A 22,074-nucleotide genomic window follows, 5' to 3' on the forward strand; every position below is an offset into this window, starting at 1 on the left:
TGGCTATAGAGCACAGGAGAGGATGGCTATGGAGCACAGGAGAGGATGGCTATAGAGAGCAGGAGAGGATGGCTATGGAGAGCAGGAGAGGATGGCTATGGAGAGCAGGAGAGGATGGCTATAGAGCACAGGAGAGGATGGCTATAGAGCACAGGAGAGGATGGCTATGGAGAGCAGGAGAGGATGGCTATGGAGAGCAGGAGAGGATCGCTAAAAAGCACAGGAGAGGATGGCTATAGAGCACAGGAGAGGATGGCTATATAGTACAGGAGAGGATGGCTATAGAGCACAGGAGAGGATGGCTATGGAGAGCAGGATAGGATGGCTATAGAGCACAGGAGAGGATGGCTATGGAGCACAGGAGAGGATGGCTATAGAGAGCAGGAGAGGATGGCTATGGAGAGCAGGAGAGGATGGCTATGGAGAGCAGGAGAGGATGGCTATAGAGCACAGGAGAGGATGGCTATAGAGCACAGGAGAGGATGGCTATAGAGCGCAGGAGAGGATGGCTATGGAGAGCAGGAGAGGATGGCTATAGAGCACAGGAGAGGATGGCTATAGAGCACAGGAGAGGATGGCTATAGAGCACAGGAGAGGATGGCTATAGAGCACAGGAGAGGATGGCTATAGAGCACAGGAGAGGATGGTAATAGAGAGCAGGAGAGGATGGCTATGGAGAGCAGGAGAGGATGGCTATGGAGAGCAGGAGATGGTGGCTATAGAGAGCATGAGACGGTTGCTATAGAGAGCAGGAGAGGGTGGCTATAGAGAGCAGGGGAGGGTGGCTATAGAGAGCAGGAGAGGGTGGCTATAGAGAGCATGAGAGGGTTGCTATAGAGAGCAGGAGAGGGTGGCTATAGAGCACAGGAGAGGATGCTATAGAGCACAGGAGAGGGTGGCTATAGAGCACAGGAGAGGATGGCTATAGAGCACAGGAGAGGATGGCTATAGAGCACAAGAGAGGATGGCTATAGAGCACAGGAGAGGGTGGCTATAGAGCACAGGAGAGGATGGCTATAGAGCACAGGAGAGGATGGCTATAGAGCACAGGATAGGATGGCTATGGAGAGCAGGAGAGGATCGCTAAAAAGCACAGGAGAGGATGGCTATAGAGCACAGGAGAGGATGGCTATATAGTACAGGAGAGGATGGCTATAGAGCACAGGAGAGGATGGCTATGGAGAGCAGGAGAGGATGGCTATAGAGCACAGGAGAGGATGGCTATGGAGCACAGGAGAGGATGGCTATAGAGAGCAGGAGAGGATGGCTATGGAGAGCAGGAGAGGATGGCTATGGAGAGCAGGAGAGGATGGCTATAGAGCACAGGAGAGGATGGCTATAGAGCACAGGAGAGGATGGCTATAGAGCGCAGGAGAGGATGGCTATGGAGAGCAGGAGAGGATGGCTATAGAGCACAGGAGAGGATGGCTATAGAGCACAGGAGAGGATGGCTATAGAGCACAGGAGAGGATGGCTATAGAGCACAGGAGAGGATGGCTATAGAGCACAGGAGAGGATGGTAATAGAGAGCAGGAGAGGATGGCTATGGAGAGCAGGAGAGGATGGCTATGGAGAGCAGGAGAGGATGGCTATAGAGCACAGGAGAGGATGGCTGTGGAGAGCAGGAGAGGATGGCTATAGAGAGCAGGAGAGGATGGCTATGGAGAGCAGGAGAGGATGGCTATGGAGAGCAGGAGAGGATAGCTATAGAGCACAGGAGAGGATGGCTATAGAGCACAGGAGAGGATGGCTATGGAGAGCAGGAGAGGATGGCTATAGAGCACAGGAGAGGATGGCTATGGAGCACAGGAGAGGATGGCTATAGAAAGCAGGAGAGGATGGCTATGGAGAGCAGGAGAGGATGGCTATGGAGAGCAGGAGAGGATGGCTATAGAGCACAGGAGAGGATGGCTATAGAGCACAGGAGAGGATGGCTATAGAGCGCAGGAGAGGATGGCTATGGAGAGCAGGAGAGGATGGCTATAGAGCACAGGAGAGGATGGCTATAGAGCACAGGAGAGGATGGCTATAGAGCACAGGAGGGGATGGCTATAGAGCACAGGAGAGGATGGCTATAGAGCACAGGAGAGGGTGGCTATAGAGCACAGGAGAGGATGGCTATAGAGCACAAGAGAGGATGGCTATTGAGCACAGGAGAGGATGGCTATAGAGCGCAGGAGAGGATGGCTATGGAGAGCAGGAGAGGGTGGCAATAGAGAGCAGGAGAGGGTGGCTATTGAGAGCATGAGAGGGTGGCTATAGAGAGCAGGAGAGGGTGGCTATAGAGAGCAGGAGATGGTGGCTATAGAGAGCATGAGAGGGTTGCTATAGAGAGCAGGAGAGGGTGGCTATAGAGAGCAGGGGAGGGTGGCTATAGAGAGCATGCATGAGAGGGTTGCTATAGAGAGCAGGAGAGGGTGGCTATAGAGCACAGGAGAGGATGTTATAGAGCACAGGAGAGGGTGGCTATAGAGCACAGGAGAGGATGGCTATAGAGCACAGGAGAGGATGGCTATAGAGCACAGGAGAGGATGGCTATGGAGAGCAGGAGAGGGTGGCAATAGAGAGCATGAGAGGGTTGCTATGGAGAACAGGAGTGGGTGGCTATAGAGAACAGGAGTGGGTGGCTGTAGAGAGCAGGAGAGGGTGGATATAGAGAACAGGAGTGGGTGGCTGTAGAGAGCAGGAGAGGGTTGCTATAGAGAGCAGGAGAGGGTGGCTCTAGAGAGCATGAGAAGGTTGCTATAGAGAGCAGGAGAGGGTGGATATAGAGAGCAGGGGAGGGTGGCTATAGAGAGCAGGAGAGGGTGGCTATAGAGAGCATGAGAGGGTGGCTGCAGAGAGCATGAGAGGGTTGCTATAGAGAGCAGGAGAGGGTGGCTATAGAGAGCAGGGGAGGGTGGCTATAGAGAGCAGGAGAGGGTGGCTATAGAGAGCATGAGGGTGGCTATAGAGAGCAGGAGAGGGTGGCTATAGAGAGCAGGAGAGGATGGCTATAGAGCACAGGAGAGGGTGGCTATAGAGAGCAGGAGAGAGTGGCTATAGAGAGCAGGAGAGGATGGCTATAGAGCACAGGAGAGGATGCTATAGAGCACAGGAGAGGGTGGCAATAGAGCACAGGAGAGGACGGCTATAGAGCACAGGAGAGGATGGCTATAGAGCACAGGAGAGGATGGCTATAGAGCACAGGAGAGGATGGCTATGGAGAGCAGGAGAGGATGGCTATAGAGCACAGGAGAGGGTGGCTATAGAGCACAGGAGAGGATGGCTATAGAGCACAGGAGATGATGGCTATGGAGAGCAGGAGAGGATGGCTATAGAGCACAGGAGAGGATGGCTATAGAGCACAGGAGAGGATGGCTATAGAGCGCAGGAGAGGATGGCTATGGAGAGCAGGAGAGGATGGCAATGGAGAGCAGGAGAGGGTGGATATAGAGAGTAGGAGAGGGTGGCTAGAGAGAGTAGGAGGGGGTGGCTATAGAGAGCAGGAGAGGGTGGCTATAGAGAGCAGGAGAGGGTGGCAATAGAGAGCAGGAGAGGGTGGCTACAGGGAGCAGGAGAGGGTGGCTATTGAGAGCAAGAGAGGGTGGCTATAGAGAGCAGGAGAGGGTGGCTATAGAGAGCATGAGAGGGTGGCTATAGAGAGCAGGAGATGGTGGCTATAGAGAGCAGGGGAGGGTGGCTATAGAGAGCAGGAGAGGTTGGCTATAGAGAGCAGGAGAGAGTGGCTATAGAGCACAGAAGAGGATGCTATAGAGCACAGGAGAGGGTGGCTATAGAGCACAGGAGAGGATGGCTATGGAGCACAGGAGAGGATGGCTATAGAGCACAGGAGATGATGGCTGCTATAGAGCACAGGAGAGGATGGCTATGGAGAGCAGGAGAGGATCCCTATAAAGCACAGGACAGGATGGCTATAGAGCACAAGAGAGGATGGCTATATAGCACAGGAGAGGATGGCTATAGAGCACAGGAGAGGATGGCTATGGAGAGCAGGAGAGGATGGCTATAGAGCACAGGAGAGGATGGTAATAGAGCACAGGAGAGGATGGCTATAGAGCACAGGAGAGGATGGCTATAGAGCACAGGAGAGGATGGCTATGGAGAGCAGGAGAGGATGGCTATAGAGCACAGGAGAGGATGGCTATAGAGCACAGGAGAGGATGGCTATGGAGAGCAGGAGAGGATGGCTATAGAGCACAGGAGAGGATGGCTATAGAGCACAGGAGATGATGGCTTTGGAGAGCAGGAGAGGATGGCTATAGAGCACAGGAGAGGATGGCTATAGAGCACAGGAGAGGATGGCTATAGAGCACAGGAGAGGATGGCTATGGAGAGCAGGAGAGGATGGCTATAGAGCACAGGAGAGGATGGCTATAGAGCACAGGAGAGGATGGCTATAGAGCACAGGAGATGATGGCTATAGAGAGCAGGGGAGGGTGGCTATAGAGAGCAGGAGAGGGTGGCTATAGAGAGCATGAGAGGGTTGCTATAGAGAGCAGGAGAGGGTGGCTATAGAGCACAGGAGAGGATGCTATAGAGCACAGGAGAGGGTGGCTATAGAGCACAGGAGAGGATGGCTATAGAGCACAGGAGAGGATGGCTATAGAGCACAAGAGAGGATGGCTATAGAGCACAGGAGAGGGTGGCTATAGAGCACAGGAGAGGATGGCTATAGAGCACAGGAGAGGATGGCTATAGAGCACAGGAGAGGATGGCTATGGAGAGCAGGAGAGGATCGCTAAAAAGCACAGGAGAGGATGGCTATAGAGCACAGGAGAGGATGGCTATGGAGAGCAGGAGAGGATGGCTATAGAGCACAGGAGAGGATGGCTATGGAGCACAGGAGAGGATGGCTATAGAGAGCAGGAGAGGATGGCTATGGAGAGCAGGAGAGGATGGCTATGGAGAGCAGGAGAGGATGGCTATAGAGCACAGGAGAGGATGGCTATAGAGCACAGGAGAGGATGGCTATAGAGCGCAGGAGAGGATGGCTATGGAGAGCAGGAGAGGATGGCTATAGAGCACAGGAGAGGATGGCTATAGAGCACAGGAGAGGATGGCTATAGAGCACAGGAGAGGATGGCTATAGAGCACAGGAGAGGATGGCTATAGAGCACAGGAGAGGATGGTAATAGAGAGCAGGAGAGGATGGCTATGGAGAGCAGGAGAGGATGGCTATGGAGAGCAGGAGAGGATGGCTATAGAGCACAGGAGAGGATGGCTGTGGAGAGCAGGAGAGGATGGCTATAGAGAGCAGGAGAGGATGGCTATGGAGAGCAGGAGAGGATGGCTATGGAGAGCAGGAGAGGATAGCTATAGAGCACAGGAGAGGATGGCTATAGAGCACAGGAGAGGATGGCTATGGAGAGCAGGAGAGGATGGCTATAGAGCACAGGAGAGGATGGCTATGGAGCACAGGAGAGGATGGCTATAGAAAGCAGGAGAGGATGGCTATGGAGAGCAGGAGAGGATGGCTATGGAGAGCAGGAGAGGATGGCTATAGAGCACAGGAGAGGATGGCTATAGAGCACAGGAGAGGATGGCTATAGAGCGCAGGAGAGGATGGCTATGGAGAGCAGGAGAGGATGGCTATAGAGCACAGGAGAGGATGGCTATAGAGCACAGGAGAGGATGGCTATAGAGCACAGGAGGGGATGGCTATAGAGCACAGGAGAGGATGGCTATAGAGCACAGGAGAGGATGGCTATAGAGCACAGGAGAGGATGGCTATAGAGCACAGGAGAGGATGGCTATGGAGAGCAGGAGAGGATGGCTATGGAGAGCAGGAGAGGATGGCTATAGAGCACAGGAGAGGATGGCTATAGAGCACAGGAGAGGATGGCTATAGAGCGCAGGAGAGGATGGCTATGGAGAGCAGGAGAGGATGGCTATAGAGCACAGGAGAGGATGGCTATAGAGCACAGGAGAGGATGGCTATAGAGCACAGGAGAGGATGGCTATAGAGCACAGGAGAGGATGGTAATAGAGAGCAGGAGAGGATGGCTATGGAGAGCAGGAGAGGATGGCTATGGAGAGCAGGAGAGGATGGCTATAGAGCACAGGAGAGGATGGCTATGGAGAGCAGGAGAGGATGGCTATAGAGAGCAGGAGAGGATGGCTATGGAGAGCAGGAGAGGATGGCTATGGAGAGCAGGAGAGGATGGCTATAGAGCACAGGAGAGGATGGCTATAGAGCACAGGAGAGGATGGCTATGGAGAGCAGGAGAGGATGGCTATAGAGCACAGGAGAGGATGGCTATGGAGCACAGGAGAGGATGGCTATAGAGAGCAGGAGAGGATGGCTATGGAGAGCAGGAGAGGATGGCTATGGAGAGCAGGAGAGGATGGCTATAGAGCACAGGAGAGGATGGCTATAGAGCGCAGGAGAGGATGGCTATGGAGAGCAGGAGAGGATGGCTATAGAGCACAGGAGAGGATGGCTATAGAGCACAGGAGAGGATGGCTATAGAGCACAGGAGAGGATGGCTATAGAGCACAGGAGAGGATGGCTATAGAGCACAGGAGAGGATGGCTATAGAGCACAGGAGAGGATGGCTATAGAGCACAGGAGAGGATGGCTATAGAGCACAGGAGATGATGGCTATGGAGCGTAGGAGAGGATGGCTATGGAGAGCAGGAGAGGATGGCTATAGAGCACAGGAGAGGATGGCTATAGAGCACAGGAGAGGATGGCTATAGAGCACAGGAGAGGATGGCTATAGAGCACAGGAGAGGATGGCTATAGAGCACAGGAGAGGATGGCTATAGAGCACAGGAGAGGATGGCTATAGAGCACAGGAGAGGATGGCAATAGAGCGCAGGAGAGGATGGCTATGGAGAGCAGGAGCTCCATTTAGACCTTCTTCATCTCAATGAGTCACTGCGTCTTTTGTGTTTGTGTACTCTGAGATGCTCTCTCCAGTTCTGCTATTCTCTTCAAACCTCCAAGAGCTCTATGTGCAGTGCCCTGTGACATAACAGCCTTTGACACTTTAGTATACAAGATAACGTATCACCAATGACAGGACTCTGTAGTGTAGGAGGAGGAGCATCGTTCAGGGATCTCTGCTGTGATATCCTTTATGAGATTCAGTGGGAGAATGATTGGACCTCTCATAGCAGTAATTGGAGTTTTATTTGATGTTCGGTGGACAGAGATGGCAGCCGTATTTATTGGCCTTTGTCTGGCAGTCAGCCCCCTGCTCCGGTACGAGGTAGAGAGCTCTATCTTTACTTTGTCTGGCAGGCAGCCCCCTGCTCCGGTACGAGGTAGAGAGCTCTATCTTTACTTTGTCTGGCAGGCAGCCCCCTGCTCCGGTACGAGGTAGAGAGCTCCTGTGTGAACTAGGGCTTTATTACTCCTTTGTGAACTAGGGCTTTATTACTCCTGTGTGAACTAGGGCTTTATTACTCCTGTGTGAACTAGGGCTTTATTACTCCTGTGTGAAGTAGGGCTTTATTACTCCTGTGTGAAGTAGGGCTTTATTACTCCTGTGTGAAGTAGGGCTTTATTACTCCTGTGTGAACTAGGGCTTTATTACTCCTGTGTGAAGTAGGGCTTTATTACTCCTGTGTGAACTAGGGCTTTATTACTCCTGTGTGAACTAGGGCTTTATTACTCCTGTGTGAAGTAGGGCTTTATTACTCCTGTGTGAAGTAGGGCTTTATTACTCCTGTGTGAAGTAGGGCTGTATTACTCCTGTGTGAAGTAGGGCTTTATTACTCCTGTGTGAAGTAGGACTTTATTACTCCTGTGTGAACTAGGGCTTTATTACTCCTGTGTGAACTAGGGCTTTATTACTCCTGTGTGAAGTAGGGCTTTATTACTCCCGTGTGAAGTAGGGTTTTATTACTCCTGTGTGAAGTAGGGCTTTATTACTCCTGTGTGAACTAGAGCTTTATTACTCCTGTGTGAACTAGGGCTTTATTACTCCTGTGTGAAGTAGGGCTTTATTACTCCTGTGTGAAGTAGGGCTTTATTACTCCTGTGTGAACTAGGGCTTTATTACTCCTGTGTGAAGTAGGGCTTTTATTACTCCTGTGTGAAGTAGGGCTTTATTACTCCTGTGTGAAGTAGAGCTTTAATACTCCTGTGTGAAATATGGCTTTATTACTCCTGTGTGAAGTAGGGCTTTATTACTCCTGTGTGAGTGGACAAACATACTCCTCGGCAGTATTAAAGGTACCCACTTGAGAATGACACAGCCGCTACCAGAAGAGGGTGCTGTCCAGAACACTTGTATCCTGGTCCTCCTGCGGGGGGTGCTCTCCGTCACAGCCGGGGGACAGTTGGTCATGAACTGGGTGTCTTCCTCATCTATGATCTAGGAGACACAGAAAACCAGTCAGTCACAACTACACAATTTCTCACCAAACTCACTTTTTGGCAAAAACAATTCAGTTTTTTGTAAAACAAACACATATTAGCTGAAAGAAAGTAATTGAGTCAATTAACTTTTTGTTATTTTTATAGTTAAAAAAATCATTTTTGAGAAATTACTAACTTTCAACCGTGGTGCTTGCCAACTTTTAATTATCACAACTCTGACCTGAGACTTATGATTCATTTTCGTTGTTGAGCAATATGTTTTGCTATGCATGTTTGGTTGCATTTAATGGGTGCTATAATTCAGGGCTCCTGTAATAAACCGATGGTTTAGAGTCTGAGACAGGCTGTAATATGTGTTTTGTAATCACCTCTTTGCTGCGACACACTCCACTAGTACTTCCCAATACCAGGATCAATAGTGTATTTCAACGTCACACGTGTCTGGATGTTTTCAAATGGAATCCTTTTCAGATGCCAACGCTGCCATTACATGTCGTATAGCAGACAGTTCTGTCTACTTTACGTGAACGATCCTCTCAAAACGGATAGAAACTCACACACGTCTTAAGTTGAAAATATGACATTGTAGTTCTGTTTCTGCTCATCTCTTTGCACATGTGACTGGTTGATTGAGAGCTGACTGTACAGTGCATAACGTTCCTTCACCTATCCTTGGCGCAGTAAAGTGGGACAGTAATAAAATAATACTCCACGTTGTGCAATGAGACTGTGTAATAACAGCGTTGTGAGTCCATGGCGTGTCCAGCCCAGTCCCCCTCTATGTCATGGCTGTGAGAGAGGAATGAAAACCTGGCATGATGAGCAGCAGCCTCACACAGAGATGACCTCTGGCCCCCTGTTCGCCAGCTGCTATGACTCCACCATAACATTGACCTAACAGCCAGATGCTTCACACATGACAGAAAGTAAGAGGAAGACATTTCTATAGAGGTCTTTTAGAAAAATAAAATACTTTTCATTGATGCTGATGGTTGTCTAAGGAACCCTGGTGAGCCATGTCTTCCCTCACTGTAACTTGCCTCCGTCTCTAGCTTTCTCTCTTTTTCTGTCTCTGACTCATATGCACCCTGCTCAACCAGGGTTCCTCCATACTATACCTTAGGCCTCATTATACTCATACTGAAATAATGTCTTTTTTTTGCCTCTCCACCATTGATATCCTGTCAGTCACAGACAGCTGCAAACAACTGACAGTGCACAGGAAAACAACCAATTGATAGGAGGCTGAACTTAGAGTTTAGTTACTTCGGAAACTGTGCATTTCTTACAGTACACCCAGCGCATATCTATTTTATCACCCTGTGGGAGGGAGGGAGGGAGGGAGGAAGGGAGGGAGGGAGGGAAGGGGGGTCCATTGTCTTGTAAACCCACTATCCCCCCCTGGGAGGCCAGTGCTGTAGTTTCCTCTCAAAACGGAATCTAAGTGGCTGTCAGATCGGGGTTAAACTGCAGCCAAGCAGCAGAGCCGTCAGGAGGACGGAGGAGCTGGGAAAGTGGAGCGTTTGTTTTAATTGTGGCTCCTGGCTTGGCTTGGCTCAGTGGCCCAGCTCTCCTCAGAGCTCCTCTGGGGCTGCCTAGGGAGGCAGGGTCTGGGTCTGGAGGAGCAGCTGAATACTTCTGTTTTCATAGTCATTCTCTCCCTGGTGACACAGCAAACACAGATGCTTTGCAGTGCCTGCTAAAGTAAATGTGTATTTTCAAGGAGACACAGATGGACAGTATTTATTTTGGGCTGAGTAGAAGTTTGAAGCCCCCTTGGAAAATCAAGACATGGAATAGATGATAGTTTGGCAAGAGACTCGGGGCGGATGTAACTTTCTGACACGATGCAAATGTCACATCAACATGTGATTTAAAAGTAACAGGTTTCTTCCCATCTCAATGGAAATCTCTGGACTCAAGAGCACTAACATTTGCCTTGAGCCTCCTACCAATCAAATAATTATATTACTACAGAAACCCATATAAATCTCTGATATTAAATCTTATTATATATTTTTCAAACAGTGAAATTATCTGCACTCTTAGCACCTTTTGTTTCTGTCTAGAACCTAAAATTGTTATTCGACTGTCCCCATTGGAGAACCCTTTTTGGTTCCAGGTAGAACCCTTTTGGTTCCAGGTAGAACCCTTTTGGGTTCCATGTAGGACCCTTTCCACAGAGGGTTCTACGTGGAACCTAAAAGGGTTCTCCATGGAACCAATAAGGTTATCCTGTTATCCTAAGAGTATGCTATTCTTCCTCAGAGTATCCATCTATGGATTTATACTGTCTATATTAATATATACTGCATTAACACATTGGCTTTACATTTTAAAAACTCAATGAACTATAATTCATTTCTATTTCTATTTCTACAGCCACTGCCATGTTTCTTCTTCATACATTACTTGGTCATTCTTGGCTTGACAGTATTTATAGTAAAGGTCCAAGCCTTCCTGGGTATTTCCTTTAGTCTGTAATGCTGCAGCGAGCTTCAGCCTGGAGAGCTAGCTCAAGGATGCTACTAAATAACTGTCGCGGGCAATCTCTGGCCCAAACAAAAACGCCAATGATGAACGGTGCTCTTTACATACAGTATACAGGGGCTGAGATCCCAGAGGAAGTAATGGAAGACACTCCTCCTGTTCCAATCCCTGAAAGCTTTTAGCGCCGGCTGGGTTAGTGAGAAAAGCTTTTACACAGGAGACATGTCTATCACTTGGATAGAAAAGACACTCTTAAGAGCAGCTGCCGTAAAATGAGTGAAGAACTAACATTACGACGCTGTAAAGGAACCAGGCCAGATGTTTTGCCTTTTAAAAGGTGTGAAGTTGAGTTCTGCTTCTTAAATGTGAGAATATGAGTGGTGCAAATTGTCTTTCAATACATCAGAATCAACACAGCAAGAACAGACTTAAAGCAGAAGCCACTGTCACGACGTCACTGAAACTTGGTCAAAGTTTCCATATATCTCCCCTGACCTGTTGACTACCTCCCCTCACCATGTCATATCCTGCTGTGATGTAATAGCCCTTCTCTAAGGAGTCGGCCTCTGTAGATCATCCACCACTAATTTGTATATACGCTGCTGTGTTTAATGTACTTGCAGCCATTGACCTAACGAGAAGACATCTAACTGAGTCAGCTTGTCTGTCTATCCATGGCAACCCAGAAACAAAGTGATGCTTTTAATCTCTGTAAACACAAGATCCTATCTAATCTGGGCTCATCTTGTCTCTCCAAATAAACTTAGTTTGCTTCCCTGGGTAATAGCATGTCTCTGGCCTAAATAAATAAGAATGAGGAGAGTTAGAAAATCTGCGGGGGTTTCTCTGAGGCCTAAGGCACAAATGGGGGTCTCTTGGTAACGTGTGAAGAGAAAGACAATGTGTTCTAAACATAAAAACAGTATGACTCCTGGAGGTTGTACATGTTTAGAAATGGACGCCAGGCACATTCCAGGAGAGGAGCCAGCAACAAGGATTATTTGCTGGAGGATATTGTGCATTTACCATGCTTCATTTTTATAGTAAATCTTTTCTTCAAATTTCCATCATCCTTTCAATTCATTTGGAAAAGTATTATGCAAACTTTATCAGCACATACACCACAGGTCAAAAGTTTTAGAACATCTACTCACTCAAGGGTTTTTCTTTATTTTTACTATTTTATACATTGTAGAATAATAGTGAAGACATCAAAACTATGAAATAACACATATGGAATCATGTAGTAATTTTTTAAAATTGTTAAACAAATCAAAATATATTTGAGATTCTTCAAATAGCCACCGTTTACCTTGATGACAGCTTTGCACACTCTTGGCATTCTCTCAACCAGCTTCATGAGGTAGTCACCTGGAATGCATTTCAATTAACAGGTGTGCCTTCTTAAAAGTGGCTCTCATGAGGACCGTCACAGAAATGGAAGACCCAGAGTTACCTCTGCTGCAGAGGATACGTTAATTAGAGTTACTAGCCTCAGAAATTACAGCCCAAATAAATGTTTCACAGAGTTCAAGTGTCAGACACATCACAGCATCAACTGTTCAGAGGAGACTGCATGAATCAGGCCTTCATGGTCAAATTGCTGCAAAGAAACCACTACTAAAGGACACCAATAGGAAGAAGAGACTTGCTTCAGCCAAGAAACACGAGCAATGGACATTAGACCAGTGGAAAACTGTCCCTTGGTCTGGAGTCCAAATTGGAGATTTTTGGTTCTAACCACCGTGTCTTTGTAAAATGCGATGTGGATGAACGGATGATCTCCACATGTGTATTTCCCACCGTAAAGCATGGAGGAGGAGGTGTGATGGTGTGGGGGTGGTTTGCTGGTGACACTGTCAGTGATTTATTTAGAAATGAAGGCACACTAAACCAGCACGGATACCACAGCATTCTGCAGCGATACGACATATGGTTTGGGCTTAGTCAAATCAAAACGAATCAAATTGTATTTGTCACATGCGCCGAATACAACAGGTGTAGACCTTACAGGGAAATGCTTACTTACAAGCCCTTAACCAACAATACAATTTTAAGAAAAAAGTGTTATGTAAAAAATAGATAAGTAAAAAATCAAAAATAGCCTCCCGGGTGGCGCAGTGGTTAAGGGCGCTGTACTGCAGCGCCAGCTGTGCCATCAGAGACTCTGGGTTCGCGCCCAGGCTCTGTCGTAACTGGCCGCGACCGGGAGGTCCGTGGGGCGACGCACAATTGGCCTAGCATCGTCTGGGTTAGGGAGGGTTTGGCAGGTAGGGATGTCCTTGTCTCATCGCGCACCAGCAACTCCTGTGGCGGGCCGGGCGCAGTGTGCGCTAACCAAGGTTGCCAGGTGCACGGTGTTTCCTCCGACACATTGGTGCGGCTGGCTTCCGGGTTGGATGCGTGTTAAGAAGCAGTGCGGCTTGGTTGGGTTGTGTATCGGAGGACGCATGACTTTCAACCTTCGTCTCTCCCGAGCCCGTATGGGAGTTGTAGCGATGAGACAAGATAGTAGCTACTAAAACAATTGGATACCATGAAATTGGGGAGAAAAAGGGGTAAAATTCAAAAAATATATAAAAAAATAAAAAATTATTAAAGAGCAGCAGTCAAATAACAGTAGCAAGGCTACATACACGGGAAACTGGTACACAGTCAATGTGCGGGGGCACCGGTTAGTCGAGGTAATTGACATAATATGTACAGTGCCTTGCGAAAGTATTCGGCCCCCTTGAACTTTGCGACCTTTTGCCACATTTCAGGCTTCAAACATAAAGATATAAAACTGTATTTTTTGTGAAGAATCAACAACAAGTGGGACACAATCATGAAGTGGAACGACATTTATTGGATATTTCAAACTTTTTTAACAAATCAAAAACTGAAAAATTGGGCGTGCAAAATTATTCAGCACCTTAAGTTAATACTTTGTAGCGCCACCTTTTGCTGCGATTACAGCTGTAAGTCGCTTGGGGTATGTCTCTATCAGTTTTGCACATCGAGAGACTGAAATTTTTTCCCATTCCTCCTTGCAAAACAGCTCGAGCTCAATGAGGTTGGATGGAGAGCATTTGTGAACAGCAGTTTTCAGTTCTTTCCACAGATTCTCGATTGGATTCAGGTCTGGACTTTGACTTGGCCATTCTAACACCTGGATATGTTTATTTTTTAACCATTCCATTGTAGATTTTGCTTTATGTTTTGGATCATTGTCTTGTTGGAAGACAAATCTCTGTCCCAGTCTCAGGTATTTTGCAGACTCCATCAGGTTTTCTTCCAGAATGGTCCTGTATTTGGCTCCATCCATCTTCCCATCAATTTTAACCATCTCCACTGTCCATGCTGAAGAAAAGCAGGCCCAAACCATGATGCTGCCACCACCATGTTTGACAGTGGGGATGGTGTGTTCAGCTGTATTGCTTTTACGCCAAACATAACGTTTTGCATTGTTGCCAAAAAGTTAAATTTTGGTTTCATCTGACCAGAGCACCTTCTTCCACATGTTTGGTGTGTCTCCCAGATGGCTTGTGGCAAACTTTAAACAACACTTTTTATGGATATCTTTAAGAAATGGCTTTCTTCTTGCCACTCTTCCATAAAGGCCAGATTTGTGCAATATACGACTGATTGTTGTCCTATGGACAGAGTCTCCCACCTCAGCTGTGGATCTCTGCAGTTCATCCAGAGTGATCATGGGCCTCTTGGCTGCATCTCTGATCAGTCTTCTCCTTGTATGAGCTGAAAGTTTAGAGGGACGGCCAGGTCTTGGTAGATTTGCAGTGGTCTGATACTCCTTCCATTTCAATATTATCGCTTGCACAGTGCTCCTTGGGATGTTTAAAGCTTGGGAAATCTTTTTGTATCCAAATCCGGCTTTAAACTTCTTCACAACAGTATCTCGGACCTGCCTGGTGTGTTCCTTGTTCTTCATGATGCTCTCTGCGCTTTTAACGGACCTCTGAGACTATCACAGTGCAGGTGCATTTATACAGAGACTTGATTACACACAGGTGGATTGTATTTATCATCATTAGTCATTTAGGTCAACATTGGATCATTCAGAGATCCTCACTGAACTTCTGGAGAGAGTTTGTTGCACTGAAAGTAAAGGGGCTGAATAATTTTGCACGCCCAATTTTTCAGTTTTTGATTTGTTAAAAAAGTTTGAAATATCCAATAAATGTCGTTCCACTTCATGATTGTGTCCCACTTGTTGTTGATTCTTCACAAAAAAATACAGTTTTATATCTTTATGTTTGAAGCCTGAAATGTGGCAAAAGGTCGCAAAGTTCAAGGGGGCCGAATATTTTCGCAAGGCACTGTACATGTAGGTAGAGTTAAATTGACTATGCATAGATAATAAACAGAGAGTAGCAGCAGTGTAAAAAAGGGGTGGGGGGGGGGGCAATAGACAGCTACGAAGAATATACAGTTGAAGTCGGAAGTTTACATACACCTTAGCCAAATACCCAGTTTTTCACAATTTCAAACACTTAATCCTAGTAAAAATTCCCTGTCTTTGGTCAGTTAGGATCACCACTTTATTTTAAGAATGTGAAATGTCAGAATAATAGTAGAGATAATTATTTATTTCAGCTTTTATTTCTTTCATCACATTCCCAGTGGGTCAGAAGTTTACATACATTCAATTAGTATTTGGTAGCATTGCCTTTAAATTGTTTAACGGGTACCCTTCCACAACCTTCCCACAATAAGTTGGGTGAATTTTGGCCCATTCCTCCTGAAAGAGCTGGTGTAACTGAGTCTTTGCACGCACATGCTTTTTCAGTTCTGTCCACTCATTTTCTATTGAGGAAAGGGCTTATGATGACCACTCAAATACCTTGACTTTGTTGTCCTTAAGCCATTTTGTCACAACTTTGGAAGCATGCTTGGGGTCATTGTCCATTTGGAAGATCCATTTGAGACCAAGCTTTAACTTCCTGACCGATGTCGTGAGATGTTGCTTCAATATATCCACATAATTTTCATCCTCATGATGCTATCTATTTTGTGAAGTGCAACAGTCCCTCCTGCAGCAAAGCACCCCCACAACATGATACTGCCACCTGGTGCTTCACGGTTTTGATTGAGTTCTTCGGCTTGCAAGCCAAGGCCTTTTTCCTCAGAAAATTACAATGGTCATTATGGCCAAACAGTTCTATTTTTGTTTCATCAGACCAGAGGACATTTCTCCAAAAAGTACAATCTTTGTCCCCATGTCCAGTTTCAAACCGTAGTCAGGCTTTGTTATGGGGTTTTTGGAGCAGTGGCTTCTTCCTTGCTGAGCGGCCTTTCAGGTTATGTCGATATAGGACTCGTTTTACTGGTACAAAAGATATAGATACTTTTGTACCTCTTTCCTCCAGCATCTTCACAAGATCCTTTGCTGTTGTTCTGGAATTGATTTGCACTTTTTGCACCAAAGTACGTTAATCTCTAGGAGACAGAATGCGCCTCCTTCCTGAGCGGTATGACGGCTGCGTGGTCCCATGTTGTTTATACTTGCGTACTATTGTTTGTACAGATGAATGTGGTACGTTCAGACCTTTTGAAATTGCTCCCAAGAATGAACCAGACCTGTGGAGGTCTACAATTTGTTTTCTGAGGTCTTGGCTTATTTCTTTTGATTTTCCCATGATGTCAAGCAAAGAGGCACTGAGTTTGAAGGTAGACCTTGAAATACATCCACAGGTACACCTCCAATTGATCAAATTAGCCTGTCAATTAGCCTATCAGAAGCTTCTAAAGCCATGACATAATTTTATGGAATTTTCCAAGTTGTTTAAAGGCACAGTCAACTTAGTGTATGTAAACTTCTGACCCATTGGAATTGTGATACGGTGAATTATACTGTAAGTGAAATTATCTGTCTGTAAACAATTGTTGGAAAAATTACTTGTGTCATGCACAAAGTAGATGTCCTAACCGACTTGCCAAAACTATAGTTTGTTAACAAGAAATTTGTGGAGTGGTTGAAAAACAAGTCTTAATGACTCCAACCTAAGTGTATGTAAACTTCCGACTTCAACTGTATGTGATCATAGTTCATCTATATTGTTATCCAATGATTGTACATTGGCTAATAGGACTGATGGTAAAGGCAGATTACCCACTCCCCGTCGGATCCTTACAAGGCACCCCGACCTACATCCCCGATATCTCCGTCTCTTTCTCTTAATTTAGCTGTATCATTCTGATCTCATTGAATCATTTGTCAATTATTTGTCCAATTAAGTGATGACAATCAGTCCCTCTTTACAATACAAAGACCTACAGTAGTAATGACATTGTAATATAACCATGGTCTTAACAACAGAACCATAATGCATATTGAATGTGTTTGATTATCTATTATGGGTGACACAATGGTAATTTGAAGAGGCCAAATGAAAACAGGATTAGAATCTTGAGACTAGAAAAGGATTACACACTCTGGGAACCGAAGGATGCAGAACGCGAAGTTTGGGCTGAGGCTGAGCAGGCAGGTTGTGGGAGTGTTTATTCCTTTTTATGTTGTCAGGTAATTGCCAGGTAAGGAAGTGTGTTCTCACTGCTGTAGAGCACTCTCACACAGTAGGTTGTGTATTATTATCATGAGCTGAGCAAAGGAGACAACTATTTACTTGCTTTTAGCTGCTCTTATGGAGACGTTAGGGAATACGCATTTAGTCTTGTGGAAAGTGATTTTGAAGACCATTACTGAAATATGGCCAAAATATACATGCATAGTACATTACCTGGAATTTGCCAGCGTAGTGGTCATCTGTGGTTCCTTCCTTCCCCTCCTTCAGAGCGATAAGGGTAAAGCCTCTGAAATAGGAGGGACTGGAGGCGTGCAGAGTCACTGGAAACAGGACAGGAGGGAAGTTTAGGGAATATACAGATGTTAGATCTTAATATGACCAGTATTGTCGCAGCAAAATAATCCTGCTCAACAGAATTTGAATGTTAATGTTGCTTGATTTGTAGTTAGGCTATTACCTGGCCAAAATTAGACTACATGAAAAGTACAATACTGTTAATATACACTATAAATACAAAAGTATGTGGACACGCCTTCAAATTAGTAGATTCGGCTATTTGAGCCACGCCCGTTGCTGACAGCCATGCAATCTCCATAGACAAATATTGGTAGTAGAATGTCCTTACTGAAGAGCTCGGTGACTTTCAACATGGCTTCGTCATAGGATGCCACCTTTCTAACAAGTCAGTCCGTCAAATGTCTGCCATGCTAGAACTGTCCCGGTCAACTGTAAGTGGTAGGCCACACAAGCTCACAGAACGGCACCGCCTAGTGCTGAAACGCGTAAAAATTGTCTGTCTTCGGTTGCAACACCAACTACCAAGTTCCAAACTGCCTCTGGAAGCAACGTTAGCACAATGACTGTTCTTCGGGAGCATCATGAAATGGGTTTCCATGGCAGAGCAGCCTCACGCACTCAAGCCTAAGATCACCATGCGCAATGCCAAGTGTAGAATGGAGTGGTGTAAAGCTCACCACCATTGGACTCTGGAGCAGTGGAAACGCATTCTGGCAATCTGGCCGTCCCACGGACCATTTGGCAGTCCGACAGATAAATGCCAGAAGAACGCTACCTACCCCAATGCATAGTGCCACATGTAAAGTTTGGTGGAGGCGGCATAATGGTCTGGGGATGTTTTTCATGGTTCAGGCTAACCACTTAAATCTTAATGCTACAGCATACAATGACATTCTAGGCGATTCTGAGAATTTATGTAAATCGTGAAGCTCATCTGAATTTCCTGTGGTGCAAGAAAATTCTCAGCAACAAACGAGTGATCAAATTAAGATCCTATCAAAGATGAAAGATAATGTAATGTAGCCCCATCCCAGGCACTGTTGAGAGAGCAACAAACTCAGCTGGAGGAGCCTACTACAGAATGTGGGATAAAGGTATGCGCTGCTAGCAGCTCATTAGTTGCCTGCTGTTTGACTGTTTTCCAGTCAGTGATTTCAACAGGGTCAAATGTAACGTGGTGGTAAAAGATTTATCTTTGAAAAGTCAGCTTTACTAACAATATTAGCTTATGGTTTCCCTGAAAACTGACAACACACAATGCATCCTCCTTGGGCTGTATCAGGTACATTATAAAAGATAAACATTGTTAGATGTATTTACACATTCGTTAGATAATAATGTAATTCATTTTTAAGTGAACATAATGTGTATTATTAATGTAGGGTCACTGGGAGCAGTTATATGATATTCAGACACCTGTATCGGAAACTTTGATGAGAGAGTTATGAAGAATGTAATAATATAATTGTATTTACTAATTGCACACTACTGACCAGCATAGCTCAGTCAAAAGCACACCTGGTTTATTTTTCCAAGGGAAAAAATGCTGCTTACAATCACACAACAGTGAATTATAATGTGATAATGAGCCACTTATCACAGGCCAATGAACACCTGAAGGTTATAACCTTGCATCCCCCTAGGGGTGTCAGTTCAGCTAAACCTAGGGTATGGGTGTTAAAACAGATTTGTATTTATATTCATTCATCTATTATGTTTTTAAAATGTGAAAAAAAAAGTTTTTAATAAACATTGTTTTAAGCAAAGTGGGGTGGTCAATTTTCTCTTTTTAAAAATACAAAAAATGACCCCTGCCATTAATTATCACCACAATATTAGGTTTAAAGGTCTGTGGACCGTGTGTACAATGTCAACCACTACTCAACCATATTATAAATGGACTAATTTACTCGTAGAACAGTGCATACATGCATCTATCAAGTCACAACAAGGCCGACTTCAAATGCCGACATTAATGTGAAAGTAACCAGAGCATAAAACAGCTGATCGTGAATGCAAACTATTCCAGATAAATCCTACACATGCATTGAAATAAAATGCACACATCAAAGGATTTACTTAGGCCTCGACAGGTACGCAAGAAGACAAACAAACTCGACTAAAGAACGACGAAAACACAAAATACAAAAGGTAAACGTACACATACCTTTTTAAAGGGAGCTAAGGCCCCGCCCGTGATTCAGCACTGCCACATGGACAGCGCCTCGGTACAGGTAAGCATAGTGGAGCTCTGTGGCGTGGTGCTGAATAGACAGCACCTGTCTAACAGCCAGCTATAGAATTATTTTGGTTGTGTGAAGTTTGACATTTGTTGGGCACAGTTATGCGTAAATGAAAATCATAACTGGCATGCAGATCTTTAGAAATGGTAGGATCAATTGTAGAATTGTAGAAAAAAGGTTGCCGATCCCCTTCTATAGGCTATATGAAGCCACCCTTGTGGAACGGTGCAAACAGTTTACTATGACAGTATCATTGTCTCATGCGCTTCCCACCAACATTGTCTAGTGCACTTCCCGCAAATTTTTGCATTTTCCTGTCTGCATTATACACCAGGGAAGGGAAACATTCTGTGAATACTGAATCATTGTATCAACAAAGTGGCTCTTGTCACGTATTCACAAGGTAGGTGGAATCAAGCGCAGAGAGCAGGTGCAGTGAGTCGATAGTTTTTATTCTCCGGAACAAACACTGAAAACCCGAAAACACGGGTGAAATAATCCAACACAGGATTAAGAGATATCGGAGCAAAATAGCACAATACGTAATAACTAAAATACATGAAACCAAAACAATCCCGCACGAAACAAGGGCGGGACAACCTACTATAAATAAGGACGTCAATAAACTAAAATACACACAGGTGAAACTAATAAGACAAAACCAACAGACAAACGAAAAAGGGATCGATGGTGGCTAGTAGGACGGTGACGACGACCGCCGAGCACCGCTCGAACAGGCAGGGGAGCCAAACTCGGCGGAAGTCGTGACAGTACCCCCCCCCTGACGCGCGGCCCCCGCAGCGCGCCGCCACCGTCCTCGAGGACGACCCGGAGGACGAGGTGCTGGGCGATCCGGGTGGAGGCGGTGGAAATCACTCAGGAGAGAAGGGTCCAAAATGTCCCTCACCGGAACCCAGCATCTCTCCTCCGGACCGTACCCCTCCCAGTCCACGAGGTACTGTAGGCCCCCCACCCGGCGTCTCGAATCCAGAATGCCCCGAACTGTGTACGCCGGGGACCCCTCGATGTCCAGGGGGGGCGGAGGGACCTCAGGCACCTCACCTTCTTGCAGGGGACCAGCCACCACCGGCCTGAGGAGAGACACATGAAACGAGGGGTTAATACGGTAATACCTAGGAAGTTGTAACCTGTAACACACCTCGTTTATTCTCCTCAGGACTTTAAACGGCCCCACACACTGCGGCCCCAGCTTCCGACAGGGCAGGCGGAGGGACAGGTTCCGGGTCGAGAGCCAGACCCTGTCCCCCGGTGTAAACACGGGGGCCTCACTGCGGTGTTGGTCAGCGCTCCTCTTCTGCCGTTCGCCCGCTAACCGTAGTGAGTCCTGAACGGCTTTCCATGTGTCCTTGGAGCGCTGTACCCATTCCTCCACCGCAGGGGCCTCGGTCTGGCTCTGATGCCATGGAGCCAGGACCGGCTGGTAACCTAGCACACACTCAAAAGGAGACAAGTTAGTTGAGGAGTGGCGTAGGGAGTTCTGAGCTAGTTCAGCCCAGGGAACATACCTTGCCCACTCACCAGGCCGGTCCCGGCAATAGGACCGCAGAAACCTGCCCACCTCTTGATTTACGCGCTCCACCTGCCCATTACTCTCGGGGTGAAAACCTGAGGTTAAGCTGACCGAGACCCCCAGTCTCTCCATAAACGCCCTCCATACTCTGGACGTGAATTGGGGACCCCGATCAGAAACGATGTCCTCAGGCACCCCATAGTGCCGGAAGACATGGGTAAACAAGGCCTCAGCAGTCTGCAGGGCCGTAGGGAGACCGGGCAACGGGATGAGACGACAGGACTTAGAAAACCGATCCACAACGACCAGGATTGTAGTACTTCCCTGGGACGGGGGAAGGTCGGTAAGAAAGTCCACCGATAAGTGTGTCCACGGCCGTTGTGGAACGGGGAGGGGTTGTAATTTCCCTCTAGGCAAGTGCCGAGGAGCCTTACTCTGAGCACACACGGAGCAGGAGGAGACATAAAATCTCACGTCTTTAGCTAGCGTGGGCCACCAGTATCTCCCTCTCAGACTCCGCACTGTCCTCTCGATGCCCGGATGACCCGAGGAGGGGAGAGTATGAGCCCACCGAATCAGCTTGTCCCGGACCCCCCTCGGTACGTACTGGGTTCCTACCGGACAGTTGGGGGGGGCCGGCTCTGACCGTGAGGC

General features: G+C 46.8%; 1 protein-coding gene across 1 annotated transcript in view; it reads right to left on the bottom strand.

Moving 5' to 3' along the window:
* Positions 1-22,074, bottom strand: part of LOC139374744 (spondin-1-like) — a 135,812-nt gene that overhangs the window by 101,866 nt on the left and 11,872 nt on the right. Inside the window, exons 2-3 of the mRNA XM_071115873.1 lie at positions 17,563-17,669; positions 8,194-8,327 (exon numbers count right to left, since the gene is read on the bottom strand). Coding sequence (XP_070971974.1) covers positions 8,194-8,327; positions 17,563-17,669 — 241 coding nt within the window. The remainder of the gene's footprint in view (positions 1-8,193; positions 8,328-17,562; positions 17,670-22,074) is intronic.

Source organism: Oncorhynchus clarkii, chromosome 2 (assembly GCF_045791955.1).
Source record: "Oncorhynchus clarkii lewisi isolate Uvic-CL-2024 chromosome 2, UVic_Ocla_1.0, whole genome shotgun sequence".
In the NCBI taxonomy this organism is placed as follows: domain Eukaryota; kingdom Metazoa; phylum Chordata; class Actinopteri; order Salmoniformes; family Salmonidae; genus Oncorhynchus; species Oncorhynchus clarkii.